Source organism: Dendrobates tinctorius, unplaced genomic scaffold (assembly GCF_039654945.1).
Source record: "Dendrobates tinctorius isolate UK_male_01 unplaced genomic scaffold, ASM3965494v1 ptg000022l, whole genome shotgun sequence".
In the NCBI taxonomy this organism is placed as follows: domain Eukaryota; kingdom Metazoa; phylum Chordata; class Amphibia; order Anura; family Dendrobatidae; genus Dendrobates; species Dendrobates tinctorius.
In genome coordinates, this window is record NW_027361690.1 from 88757150 (window position 1) to 88769958 (window position 12809).

The 12809-nt window shown below is 46.4% G+C and overlaps 1 protein-coding gene across 1 annotated transcript in view; it reads left to right on the plus strand.

The window, feature by feature from the left end:
* The window catches only part of HACD3 (3-hydroxyacyl-CoA dehydratase 3), a 69589-nt gene that overhangs the window by 40077 nt on the left and 16703 nt on the right, over window positions 1-12809 (plus strand). The window contains exons 7-9 of the mRNA XM_073568872.1: window positions 3748-3875; window positions 5309-5421; window positions 5547-5653. Coding sequence (XP_073424973.1) covers window positions 3748-3875; window positions 5309-5421; window positions 5547-5653 — 348 coding nt within the window. The remainder of the gene's footprint in view (window positions 1-3747; window positions 3876-5308; window positions 5422-5546; window positions 5654-12809) is intronic.

Genomic DNA, 12809 nt, shown 5'->3' on the forward strand with positions numbered 1-12809 from the left:
TGCCCCGGAGGTGTTCCTTGAGCCGAGGAAAGAGAAAGAAGTCACTGGGGGCTAGATCTGGCGAATGGGGGGGTGTTCCACCAGTTCAAAGCCCGCTTCTTGAATGGTAGCCATGGCAACTGCAGCTTTGTGAGCCGGTGCGTTATCTTGGTGAAACAGCACTCCAGCCTGCAGTTTGCCGCGCTTTTTCTCCTTGATAGCCTCCCGCAATCTTCTCATTTGTTCTGCGTAGTAGGAGCCCGTAATAGTGGCTCCCTTCTCCAAATAGTCCACCATAATAATTCCTTCAGCGTCCCAAAAAACGGACGCCATAACCTTCCCTGCTGAGCTTGACACTTTGAATTTCTTCGGCGTCGGTTCGTCGGCTCGTTTCCATGTCATCGATTGTTGTTTAGTTTCGGGATCAAAGTGGTGGATCCAGGTCTCATCCATGGTCAAAAAACGTGACAAAAAATTCTCCTTGTCTGCTTGGAACTTTTCGAGATTTGCTATTGAAATGTCAACTCGTTTCTTCTTTTGCTCGTCAGTTAACATTTTTGGCACCCAACGCGCGGAGACCTTTCTCATATGCAATTCTTTTGCAAGGATTCTTTGAATACTGGCATATGAGATCCCTGTGACCTCAGCTACATGCCTGATAGTCACTCTTCGATCTGCCAACACAACTTCAACTTTTTTCACGTTTTCTTCATTGAGGGACGTGGATGGGCGTCCTTCGCGATGTTCATCTTCCGTCGATGTTCTTCCCAGCTTAAATTCCTTGGCCCAGCGTGCAACTGTGGAATATGGAGGAGAAGAGTCCCCCAATGTTTCCACCAAGTCGCTGTGTATGTCTTTGGTAGACATTTTTTTCAAGCAGAGGTATTTGATGACAGCTCTGAGCTCGTTTTTTTCCATTTTGATGTTCACTCCTTGGCAGTTCATATTCTAATGAATGTAGCTCCCAGGAATCGTGACCTATTTAAGTGATTTTTTTTTCCTGGACTAGTGGGTACCTAAGAGAGAAGAAAACATTTTATTTTAATCTCTGTGTGCAATAGAAATAACCGATTATCATTACTTTTGGATCGCCCCTCGTAATTAACTGATAACTTCTAACACTGATTTCACAAGAACCACAAGAAAGATTTCTTCACCCCAGGTATCATTTTAATCAGTATAACATCACCAACCTGATTGTGCCTGTAGTTTACTTAGCAAAATCCTGCTGACAGGTTTGCTTTAAGTGATGTATAGTTTATATATAAGTTGTATTGTGAAGTATGGCCACAGATTCACTTTAACAACATTTTTATGAGTCAATATTTGCTAGGTGCAAAACAGCTTATTACCAGTTGTTAGGGGGACTGAAAAACCTGACAATGCATTTTGATTTTTACATTCTCTTATAATATAATTCTTAATTGGGTGGACAGTGTCATGTGGCCTAAATGCACTATGACAGCTGTAGACAATCTAAAATGAACACCCATGAAATGGAACGTGATTCCCTCTTAACGGGTCAGGGCCATCTCAGTGAGCTATAATAGTAGGGGGCCACTTATATTGAGTGATCTCATGGTGGCCCTAGCCCAGTCATCTATTACATTAGAATGATGTAGTACTACATTTCCCATCTGTTGGCAGTAATCTGTTGTTCTTGGCACTGGTTTCTGAAGTCAATACGGGAGCAATCAGTTGATTGGCAGCTAAAATTAAACAAGTGACTGATGGATTAAATCCTTAAAGGGAATCTCACCAGCTTTTTGCTATTTAAGCTGAGAGCAACATGATGTAGGGGCAGAGACCCTGATTCCAGTGATGTGTCACTTACTGGACCGCATGATGTAGTTTTTAATAAAATTGGTGTTTTATCAGCAGGATATTATCATTAGAGGACTTGTAGTTTTGTGCCATGTGGTCCTCTTGGTCTGTGTAACCTTGCCCCCACCACTAATTGGCAGCTCTGCCAGTAAACATTGTACACAGAAAGCTGCCAATCACTGATGTGCGCGTTATTATACAGAGCGCAGCATTCTGCGAACTGGTGGATCTTAAGCAGAGAAAAGAGTGATTTTATCAAATCTACAGCAAGCAGCTCAGTAAGTGATACTTCGATGGAATCGGGGTCTATGTCTCTACAAAATGCTGCTCTCAGATAGCATAGCAAAAACCTGGTGACAGATTCTCTTTAAAGGGAATCTGTCACCCCATTTTTGGCCTATGAGATGCGTCCACCGCTATCAGGGGCTCATCTAAAGCATTCTGCAATGCTGTATATAATCCCCCGATGTAACCTGAAAGATAAGAAAAACAAATTAGATTATACTTACCGGGCGGGGCGGGGGCGGTGGGTGTCGCGGTCCGGCGCCTCCCATCTTCTAGTGATGATGTCCTCCTTCTTACTTCTGCTGCGGCTCCTGCGCAGGTGTACTTTATCTGCCCTGTTGAGGGCAGAGTAAAGTACTGCAGTGCACAGGTGCCGGGAAAGGTCAGAGAGGTCCGGCGCCTGCACACTGCAGTACTCTGCTCTGCCCTCAACAGGGCAGATAAAGTACACCTGCGCAGGAGCCGAGGGAGAAGCAAGGAGGGGGACATCATCGTATGAAGATGGGAGGCACCGGACCGCGACATCCATCAGACCGGACCCCAGGTGAGTATAATATAACTTGTTTTTCTTCTCTTTCAGGTTACATGGGGGGCTTATCTACAGCATTACAGAATGCTGTAGATAAGCTCCTAATGGCGGTGGCCGCAGCTCATAGGCCAAAAATGGGGTGACAGATTCCCTTTAACGGTCATATAGCGCTGATGTAAAGGGTCACTATCATTAAAAAAATGTATATTATGTCTCAAATTTTGGTTTTGAGGGAGGCACTTTGTCTGATGGCAGCGGAAGGAGCAGATCTCAGTTCAGAGCAATTCATTCGTTGTTTGCGGGGGTCTCATCACTTTGAACTCTACCTATACTTCTCAACTGTTTCTATGATGTGACCTTTTAGAAGTTTTCTTAAATGACGGCACCACAAGGGGGAAAGAATGGCTGAAGGAAGTAAGCATCTCATTGAGGGAGAAGAATGTGATGTGTTCCATCGTTCCACAATCCAGTATCCTGGAGAACACTTCACAATTATAGAGCGCAGCGTCCAATATTTGTGTACTTACTGAATGTAGTGAAGTGTTATAAGTGGTGGAGGGGCATTAAGTGTCCGTGACTCCTGTGCCGTCAGTGTAGCAAGGAGAGGGGGCAGCCGGTGAACTCTCCTTCCTCATCCCGTGCTCATTATGGCCAATACCAGGACAGGCAGGAAAGGTATTTTGGAAATCACCTTATGTTTCAGAAAGCCATTGATTTCTGCCTCTCAGTGACTACTGGGGGTCCTCGCAGAGTCCCCGCTAGTAGGAAAAAAGTAAAGTATTGGCATTGTTACGGATATTAACTGCGGTCAAGGAAAGGTTGGACATTTGGAATATTTTATTAGTGCTGCTGTAAGCCATGATGACCGGGTTAATTAACGTAATTGTATATATTAAATATGTAAATTCAAGAGGCGCGAGCAGATAATGGGGAATATGTAGGAAATCCATTCCCTTGTGAAGTAATTGGGCAGCGGCGTCCGCCATATATGTACTACATGTGAGTCTAATCTAGTGTTATAGATCTGGGTCTCACCATTCCATATATTACAGAGTTTCTGCTTGAATTCATCTTCTGTATTCCAGCGTGCAGCTTGTGACTAATCCCGGCTATTCTGTCTCTGCTTTCAGACTCGTTCTACGACACGTTTCACACTATGTCTGACATGATGTATTTCTGCCAGACTCTGGCTGTTTTGGAGATTATAAATCCCTTAATAGGATTGGTGAAAACGGGAATTGTGCCAGCATTGATCCAGGTATTATGAGCGCGACTGCGGTGATAATGGCCAGCGCTACACGTATAGTACATTTCTCATGGAGGGACCTAGGATCCTGGGTATCCAAGAGAGACACCGGTGTATACCAATGAAAAGTCGTTTTAAAGGGGTTGTCCACTAAATTGACATTGATGTCTTTTCCTTGTGATAAGCCAGTGATTATAGGAGCGGGGGACATGAGGGGTCTTATAGCCAGTACCCCATTGATTAGATATCGGCTCCAGTGGCGGCCGGATATAAACCTCGGTAATGGCTGCTAAGCAGTGAATGGAGCTGGTTACATAAAGCTCAGCTCCTATTTCTTTGAATGTGTCGGACACCCATCAAAATCATAAGGAACAACCCATATAACCTATGGTATCCTGTAAGAATTTATTCGGGACATGGGTGTGTTTGGTCTCCGTGCGTGAGCTGTATGTGTATGGCCAATGACCTTCTTACATGTACATCATGTGTAAAATCTGTGAATCCCATGACGCTAATTAGCAAAATGAAAGCCCCTTTGGTAATGCTCAAAGATTTGATCTGTGTCAAGTCTCTGATCACAAGACTCTGATCACACTTTAAGGTCTCCTGCAGGGGTTTCAGCATTTCTAAAGGCAAGGATGTAGTAGTCCATTATAAGTCAAGTCATTGGGATCTGTATGAAAATTGATCGTACAAATTTGTCTTGGTTTTCATAAAGTTAATGTGAGGTGAGCTTCCACAATCCTAGGATAAGTGATAGGTTGCTGACCGCTTGACCCAAAAGCGCTGGTCTTGTCTGCTCCCTGTGAACGCAAGTGGTGGTCCATGCTTCACACTACAGCTCCTCAGTGAATGGAGGCAAAATGTATTCGCTATCCTACGTAGATAATAAATGTCTTTAGTGGGGAAACACCCCCGCACCCCCTTTTAAGGAAAGTGTTATTTGAGGGATGATTTCCATAGAAAATCAGATTCTCATTAACTGAGCAGTTCCAAAGGGCCCTATCGGTCGTGGTCCAAGCTCCCGGATTGCTCATCATGTATTTCAGAAAATTGCTTATAATGGTTTATCACTAGTATTAGTTATTAATCCTAATCCTCTCATGAACATGTATGATCTTTTTGGAAAAAGATCCATTTTTGAGCTATCTGTAAAGCCTGTGCTTTAACAATGTGAGAGGCCAATATTTTAGTTTTTCGAAAATGGAAGAATCTATTAACTCGTTCCCACAGAGCTTACTCCTTGTCGAAAAATTAGTCTGTTAGTGTGGCCATCTTTAGTGGGGTGCATGTAGAAGCTGCCTTGGCCGTCTGTTTTGCCTCCAGCGTTCCAGTAAGAGGTTCTGCCAGCAGCTGTCTTACCTGCGTGCCTATGCTTTCTATATTGTCCCTTGCTTTTGGACTACACCGTGCAATTATCAAGTGCATTTTCTGTTTATTTTTAGGTGATGGGAAGAAATTTCATACTTTTTATCGTTCTTGGGCAGTTGGATGAAATGCAGAGCAACGGAGTGGTTTTCTTTGTGTTTTATGTGTGGAGCATCATTGAGATTTTCAGGTAGATCTATTCAGCTCATTAATTAAAGGGCTATTCCAAAAATCATACGTTGTTACTGATCCAGTGTTAAACCAGAAGTCCTTAAACCCTGCATGTGAGCCGATGTTCTTGACCATTGTCCCCAGGTATCCGTTCTACATGTTGGCCTGCATAGACGTGCATTGGAAGCTGCTTACATGGATCAGGTACACCATCTGGATTCCACTCTACCCACTGGGTGTTTTGTCAGAAGGTACGTATTATGGGCAATGGTGGGGCATAGAGACATCAATTCTGATGCAGGCAGGCATAGACTGCTTGTTAGATATAAATATCTGATCAGTAAAATACATTAACAGGGGTTTTCCAACAAGAAAAGTTAGGCTGGAGTCACACTAACCTGCGCAAAATACGGTCAGTATTTTACATGCGTAATACGGATGACAGACCCCTAAACAGTGCTCCGTATGTCATCCGTAATCAAGGTGTGGTCGCGTATTTTGCGCGTGTCAGCATCCGTATGTAATCCGTATGGCATCCGTATGGTGAGATTTTCTCGCAGGCTTGCAAAATGGACATATAATGAAGCCCTATGACAGTTTTAATAAAGAAATGAAAGAATAGATATAGACACATAGAATGCATATACATATATATATATATATATATATATATATATATATGTATTCTATGTGTCTATATCTATTCTTTCATTTCTTTATTAAAACTGTCAGTGTGAGTTTACTGTACAGCGCACTGAATTCCCGGCTTTGCTAAAAGACACCTGGTGCGTATTTCTCGCAAGTCACACGTGTGGTCCGTGTGTAATCCGTATTTTTTGCGCACCCATAGACTTGCATTGGCGTACAACGGCCGTAGTACGCTGACAATCGCAGCATGCTGCGAGTGGCACGGAGCGGAGGATACGGAGGAGAAATATACGCCTGGTGCGAGTGACCCCATAGAGAATCATTGGTCCGTGTCTAATGCGTGCTTTTTGCGCCTCTCACGCACCCGTATTCCTCGCCAGTGTGACTCCGGCCTTAATGTTAATCAGCATATCTTGGAATAATATTGTATGTATTTAAATAAAATGTTCCTTTGCTGAGATAATCTTATAAATGTGCCCCTGCTATGTACTGTGTGATGGACGTGTCTGACCATACAGGGACATGGTCTGATCAAATCACAGCTCAGAGGAGGAAGAAAGAAGAGTATACAGACAGGATAGCAGGGGATCACAAATGATTATTTCTAATTCTCCTTTTTGGGAGACACAGGACCATGGGTGTTATGTTGCTGCCACTAGGAGGCAGACACTAAGTAAATACAAAAAGATTATCTCCTCCTCTGCAGTATACACCCACACACTGGCTCCAGCCGAACCAGTTCAAACTTAGTGTCAGTAGGAGGCACATGTGTTCTGATCTTCAGACCACATCTATACTTTATTTTTATTTTTTTCTCTATTTTTCCCAATTTTTTTCAAAGGATTACAGGGGGCGACGGATCTCTTAAGGGCTCCGCTCTCCCCAAACCTACAACATGCGGGAATGTGGAGTGTTGCCTCCACATACCCCCTCCTCCATCGTTTGTTACAGTATGCCTGAGATCTCTTTTAGAGACGGATCCCTTCATGGTACCACTTTCCCCGCACCGACAACAGATGGGAACACGGAGAGTCGCCTCCATGTACCACCCACTGCATACAGGCTTATTCCACCCTTTCATGTGCCATACCAACAGCCCTGTCTCATCCTGGGGAGTTAACCCCTAGGATTTCCAGAGGCACTTAAGGAGTCCGTGCAGCCCCCACTGCATCGCCCTTGATAAACAGTGGAAGGAAGGCGGATGGTTCCGCTCCACCTTTCTAACAACGGAGTGGTGGATGGAGGGTCACCCTGCACCGTCCACACTACAGCAGCTATGCAAAGAGCCCTGGTCTTGCGCTTCACCTTTCTCCAGCGTCGGCTCCATGCCGAGGACGCACACCGCTGGTAAGTGTAGGCCCGGGACACGAACGGGTCAGTAACCTCGGCGGAGGGCTCCTCCTTTGTCAGTCAGCAGGGGTCGTTCTCTGTCAAAAACTCCACAGGCATCTAGAAAACGAGTCCCTAACCCGTCTCCCGGGCCTTCTCGCGCCTCGGCATCCGTGGGCTCCGTTTCCCACTCCCCCTCACCCGGAGTTTACAGTGACCAGGACTCTGAGTCCGATTCCGACATGCCACTTGATCTGGACTCTCCAGATTATCAGGCGATGGTGGACAGTCTCATTGAGGCCGTCAATCAGACTTTAAAGGTTGACGAGGACACTAACTCTGTTCCGGATCATGCAGTGTCTTTCAAGAGGACCAAACGTCCTCGTAGGGTTTTCTCCAACCATCCCGAGTTCCAGGATATAGTTCGACGACATAGAGAGCGACCGGGCAAATGATTTGCAGGTCAGAAGCCTATTGAGGCGAGATACCCATTTTCCTCAGATCTGCAGAAGGAGATAAGCCGAATCATCTCCCGCCTGGCCACCATAACCCTCCTGTCCTTACCAAATGGGTCCTCGATTAAAGACCCCCACGGACCGTCTGATAGAGAACCTTGCCCATTCGGTTTTCGAAGCCTCGGGCTCGACACTCTATCCCTCTTTTGCCACGATATGGGTAGCAAAAGCTATGGTCTCCTGGGCAGATACCCTGACCAGAACCATGCAGGATAGTGACCTTCCCAAAGTAAATTCCTCCCTCAGCAGAAGACTAGGCGACCTTTTCGTCATCAGCAACAGACACGTTTCCGGCCCTTTCGCAGCAATACTGGTTGGTCTAATGCGACCACCAATTCCAGATCGGGACGTTCCCCTCGGGGGGACAGGATCCCCAGGTCTCGTATAAGACCAACCAGTCATGGAAGGGCCGGCCCAAGCAATCTAGGTCTAAGGAATCCAGGTCCCATAGATTCTCGGCCCAATGACTCACAGCATTATCCGGTCAACACCAGCAGAGCAGGCGATCGCATACTCCTGTTTTCGTCATATCTGGCTCTGTCGTCCACGAACAATGTGTCAGAGACCTGGTATTTTCCGGATGCAAGGTAAGAGTTTTCCTCCCGCCCCCGGGGCACGGGTCCGGCTTTTCTTCCAAGCCATCGATTCGCTACGCCAAAGACAGAGTCATCATTCTGGTCCCAGAAAACGAGAGGTTCGAAGTGTTCTACTCGAACATATTCGTGGTCCCGAAGAAGGACGGAGTGGTGCGGCCCATTTTGGATCTGAAACTCTTACACAAGTTTGTCAAGGTCCGGTGCTTCAGTATGGAGTCCCTCCGCTCTGTTATCACTTTGATGGAGAAGGGGGAGTTCCTAGCATCTTTCTACATCTGGGATGCCTACCTTCATATCCCAATTTTTTTTTCCCCCTCACCAAAGGTTTCTTCGCTTTGCCATCCGCGAGGAACATTTCCAGTTTGCAGCTTTTCCCTTCGGCCTCGCCACCACTCCCAGAGTGTTCACAAAGGTCATGGCGGCCATCATGTTTTTTCTGTACTCTCGGGGCTTGGTCGTTTTGCCATACTTGGATGACCTCCTAATCAAGGACCCGTCTTTCCAAGCCTGCGCGGAGTGCGTCCATATCATGTTGGATACACTTTCTCGCCTGGGCTGGCTGATAAACTTGGACAAATCTTCCCCTATCCCAGCCCAGCAGATATCCTTTTTAGGAATGAGGAATGACCCTGGACATCTCCCGAGGGTTGGTGATTCTCCCTCGAGACAAGGTCATAGCCCTTCAACAGGGAGCCAGGGCACTTTGCCGCCCATCTCAGCTCTCTATCCGGTTCGGCATGAGGTTCCTGGGCAAGATGGTGGCAGCGATGGAAGTGGTTCCCTTTGCCCAGCTACACCTGCATCCTCTGCAGCTTGCGCTTCTGGCAGCCTGGGACAGGAACCCTTTCTCTCTCGACCATCTATGCCGCTTGTCTCAGCAGGTCAAGCGGGCGCTCAGTTGATGGACGTTGCGGACTTCCCTCACCCAGAGAAAATCTTTTCTCCCAGTTCAATGGCTGGTAGGCACCACTGACGCCAGTCTTCTCGGCTGTGGGGATGTCTTTCATCAACACACTGCCCAGGGGCGCTGGTCACCTCGGGAGTCGCGCCTTCCAATCAACTTCCTGGAAACTCGGGCTATTCGGTTGACACTGCGGCGGTTCCATCACCTCCTGGCGGATCGTCCCATCCGAATACAGTCGGACAACGCCACGGCTGTGGTGTATATCAATCATCAGGGGGACACCCGCAGCAGGGTGGCAATGCGCGAGGTAGAACACATTCTCAGCTGGGCCGAGATGGCCCAGTCAGTCATTTCAGCAGTTCACATCCCAGGCGTGGAAAACTGGGCAGCAGACTTCCTCAGCCGTCATGGCCTCACCTCGGTAAAGTGGTCACTTCTTCTGGAGGTCTCCCAACCGATTTTTTTTTTTTTTTGGTGGGGGACTCCAGACGTGGATCTGATGGCTTCAAGACTAAACGCCATGGTGCCCGAGTTCATAGATCGGTCCCGGGAACCAGAGGCCATTGGGGCGGACGCACTGGTCCTTCCGTGGCGTCAATTTCGTCTTCCGTACGTGTTTCCCCCTCTTCCATTACTTCTGAGGGTCATCAGGAAGATCAAGATAAAGGGATTCCAGTGATCCTAGTCACTTCGGACTGGCCGTGCTGGACGTGGTACGCAGAGTTGGTGCAGCTCATCGTCGACTATCCCTGGCGACTACTGGATCGTCCAGATTTGCTCTCCCAGGGCCCGATTTGCCACCAGAACTCAGAGGCCTTGTGTTTAATAGCCTTACCATTAAATCCTGGGTTCTAACCCAAGCCGGGTTTTCCCGAGAAGTAGTTTCCACTAAGATTAGCGCTCGGACACCCGCATCGGGTCGCATTTATCGACGCACCTGAAATGCGTTTTTCGCATTGTGCAGGGAACGCGGTCCTTCTCCTCTTGCCTTCTCCATTGTGACTATTTTAGCGTTCCTTCAAACCAGTCTGGACTCAGGCCTAGCGCTTAGTTCCCTCAAAGGCCAGATCTCTGCCTTATCAATTTTGTTCCAGCGCCGGATTGCTTCTAAGCTGCAGGTGAAGACTTTCATTCAGGGGTCTTCCACATGGTACCTCCCTATAGAAGGCTGTTGGATGCCTGGGACCTTAACCTGGTCCTGGGTGTTCGACAGGGGGCTCCCTTCGAGCAGCCACAGGACGTCTGACTCACTATTCATGGAAGGTCACCTTCCTTCTTGTGGTGACATCAATCAGGCGGGTATTGGAATTTGCTACTCTTTCTTGTAGACCCCCTTTCCTAATTTTTCACCAGGACAAGGTGGTTCTCAGGCCATCCCCGTCCTTCCTGCCCAAGATGGTCTCTTCTTTTATCCTTAACGAGGACATTGTTTTTCCCTCGTTTTGTCTGGCACCAATTCACCGTCTTGAGAGTGCTCTTCACACTCTGGACCTGGTGAGGACCCTCAGAAGATAAGTCTGAGGGACAGCGTCCTTTTGCAAGACGAACATCTTATTCGTTCTTCCTGAGGGTCGCCGGAAGGGACTCGCCACTTCAAAATACACAGTAGCTAGGTGGGTTCGCTCGGCTATTCAAGAGGCTTACTGTGTCGAAGGCACAGTTTGGTATGGGGTTTGGTCTGTTCTATCCGTTCCCCATCCAGGGACTGCTTTAGGACGTCCCATGGTCCTGTGTCCCCCAATGATGCGAAGGAGAAACAGATATTTGTGTACTGACTGTAAAATCCTTTTCTCCGAGCCACTCATTGGGGGACAAAGCACCCACCCCGTTGGCTTAACGGCTTGAGTATGTTCTTTGGTTTGACTTTGTTATACACTCATAGTTTTCCTACTGCTTTGTCACGGAACTGGTTCGGCTGGAGCAAGTGTCTAGGTATATACTGCAGAGAAGGAGCTAATTTTTTTTGTGTTTACTTAGTGTCAGCCTCCTAGTGGCAGCAGCATAAAACCCATGGTCCTGTGTCCCCCACTGAGTGGCTCGGAGAAAAGGATTTTACGGTGAGTATAAAAAGTCTCTGTTTTTTTAGGTAAAATATTGCTTAAAAACAGGCAGGGAAATTTGTTACCTCACAGAAAGCAGCAGCTGTGATCTCGTGCTATCCTGTCTGTATCCTCTCATTTGCTTCCTCCGATGACCCTGAGCAGATTGACTGTGCTCAGGAATATTTTTTTTTCTTTAACATGTACTATTGTGGAACTTATTATTATTGAAAGATCTATTAATTAAAATGTACTTTGTGGGAAAACCCCTTTAATGTGCCTACCCTTGAAATACCTCATTAGAAACTAGTGCCTTTATACATGGTGATTCACTCGCTACTTTACCCAGAAAAATTGCTGTAACTTCTTAAAGAGACAGTTGACCATACTGAAACTTCGACTGTACATACTTTGGCTCGTGAAAAGTTAGGGTGCAATGACCCTCGGTGACAGCGATAAGAAACATCCGCGAACCAAGTGGTCTCACCGACTTGTAACCCCGCTGGTCAACTCCACTACAAGATAGACTTGCTGCCCTTCTGCGTGTCGGTAGTTTGTGTGGTGCTTACATTTCACTCCTGATGACTTTCTTAACAATGTACAGATATAGTTTGCAGGAATATGTTTTCATTGTGAAAACCTATTGGAAAACTGAGTCCTTAAAAAGGTGCCAAAGTCAGTTTGTAAAGAAGTTTGGAGGTGGAAATCCGTAGTCCAAACCATGCAATCTGTCATTGGTGTATAAGCTGGAACGTACAGGAACATTATCGGATGAACAAGATGGAGGATGTCTGAAAATGTCTGGGGAAAAGATTCAAGATGTGAAACAGCGATTTCTGGCATCTCCACATAAATTGTTGCCCAGACTTTCACAGGAGACAGACATGTCTTATTCTACAGTCATGGCCAAAAGTTTTGAGAATGACACAAATATTAATTTTTACAAAGTCTACTGCTTCATTTTTTCTAATGGCAATTTGCATATACTCCAGAATGTTATAAAGAGTGATCAGCTTAACAGCAATTACTTGCAAAGTCAATATTTGCCTTGAAAATGAACTTTATCCCCCAAAACACATTTCAACATCATTGCAGCCCTGCCTTAAAAGGACCAGCTAACATCGTTTCAGTGATTGTTCTCCAGCCCTGTCCTCATCAACACCCACACCTGTGTTAATGGAGCAATCTGTCATGATTAAGTAAGAATGACACCACTGGACACTTTAAAAGGAGGCTGGTGCTTGACATCATTGTTTCTCTTCTGTTAACCATGGTTATCTCTAAAGAAACACGTGCACTGCACAAAAATGGCCTAACAGGGAAGAGTATCGCAGCTAGAAAGATTGCACCTCAGTCAACAATCTATCGCATCATCA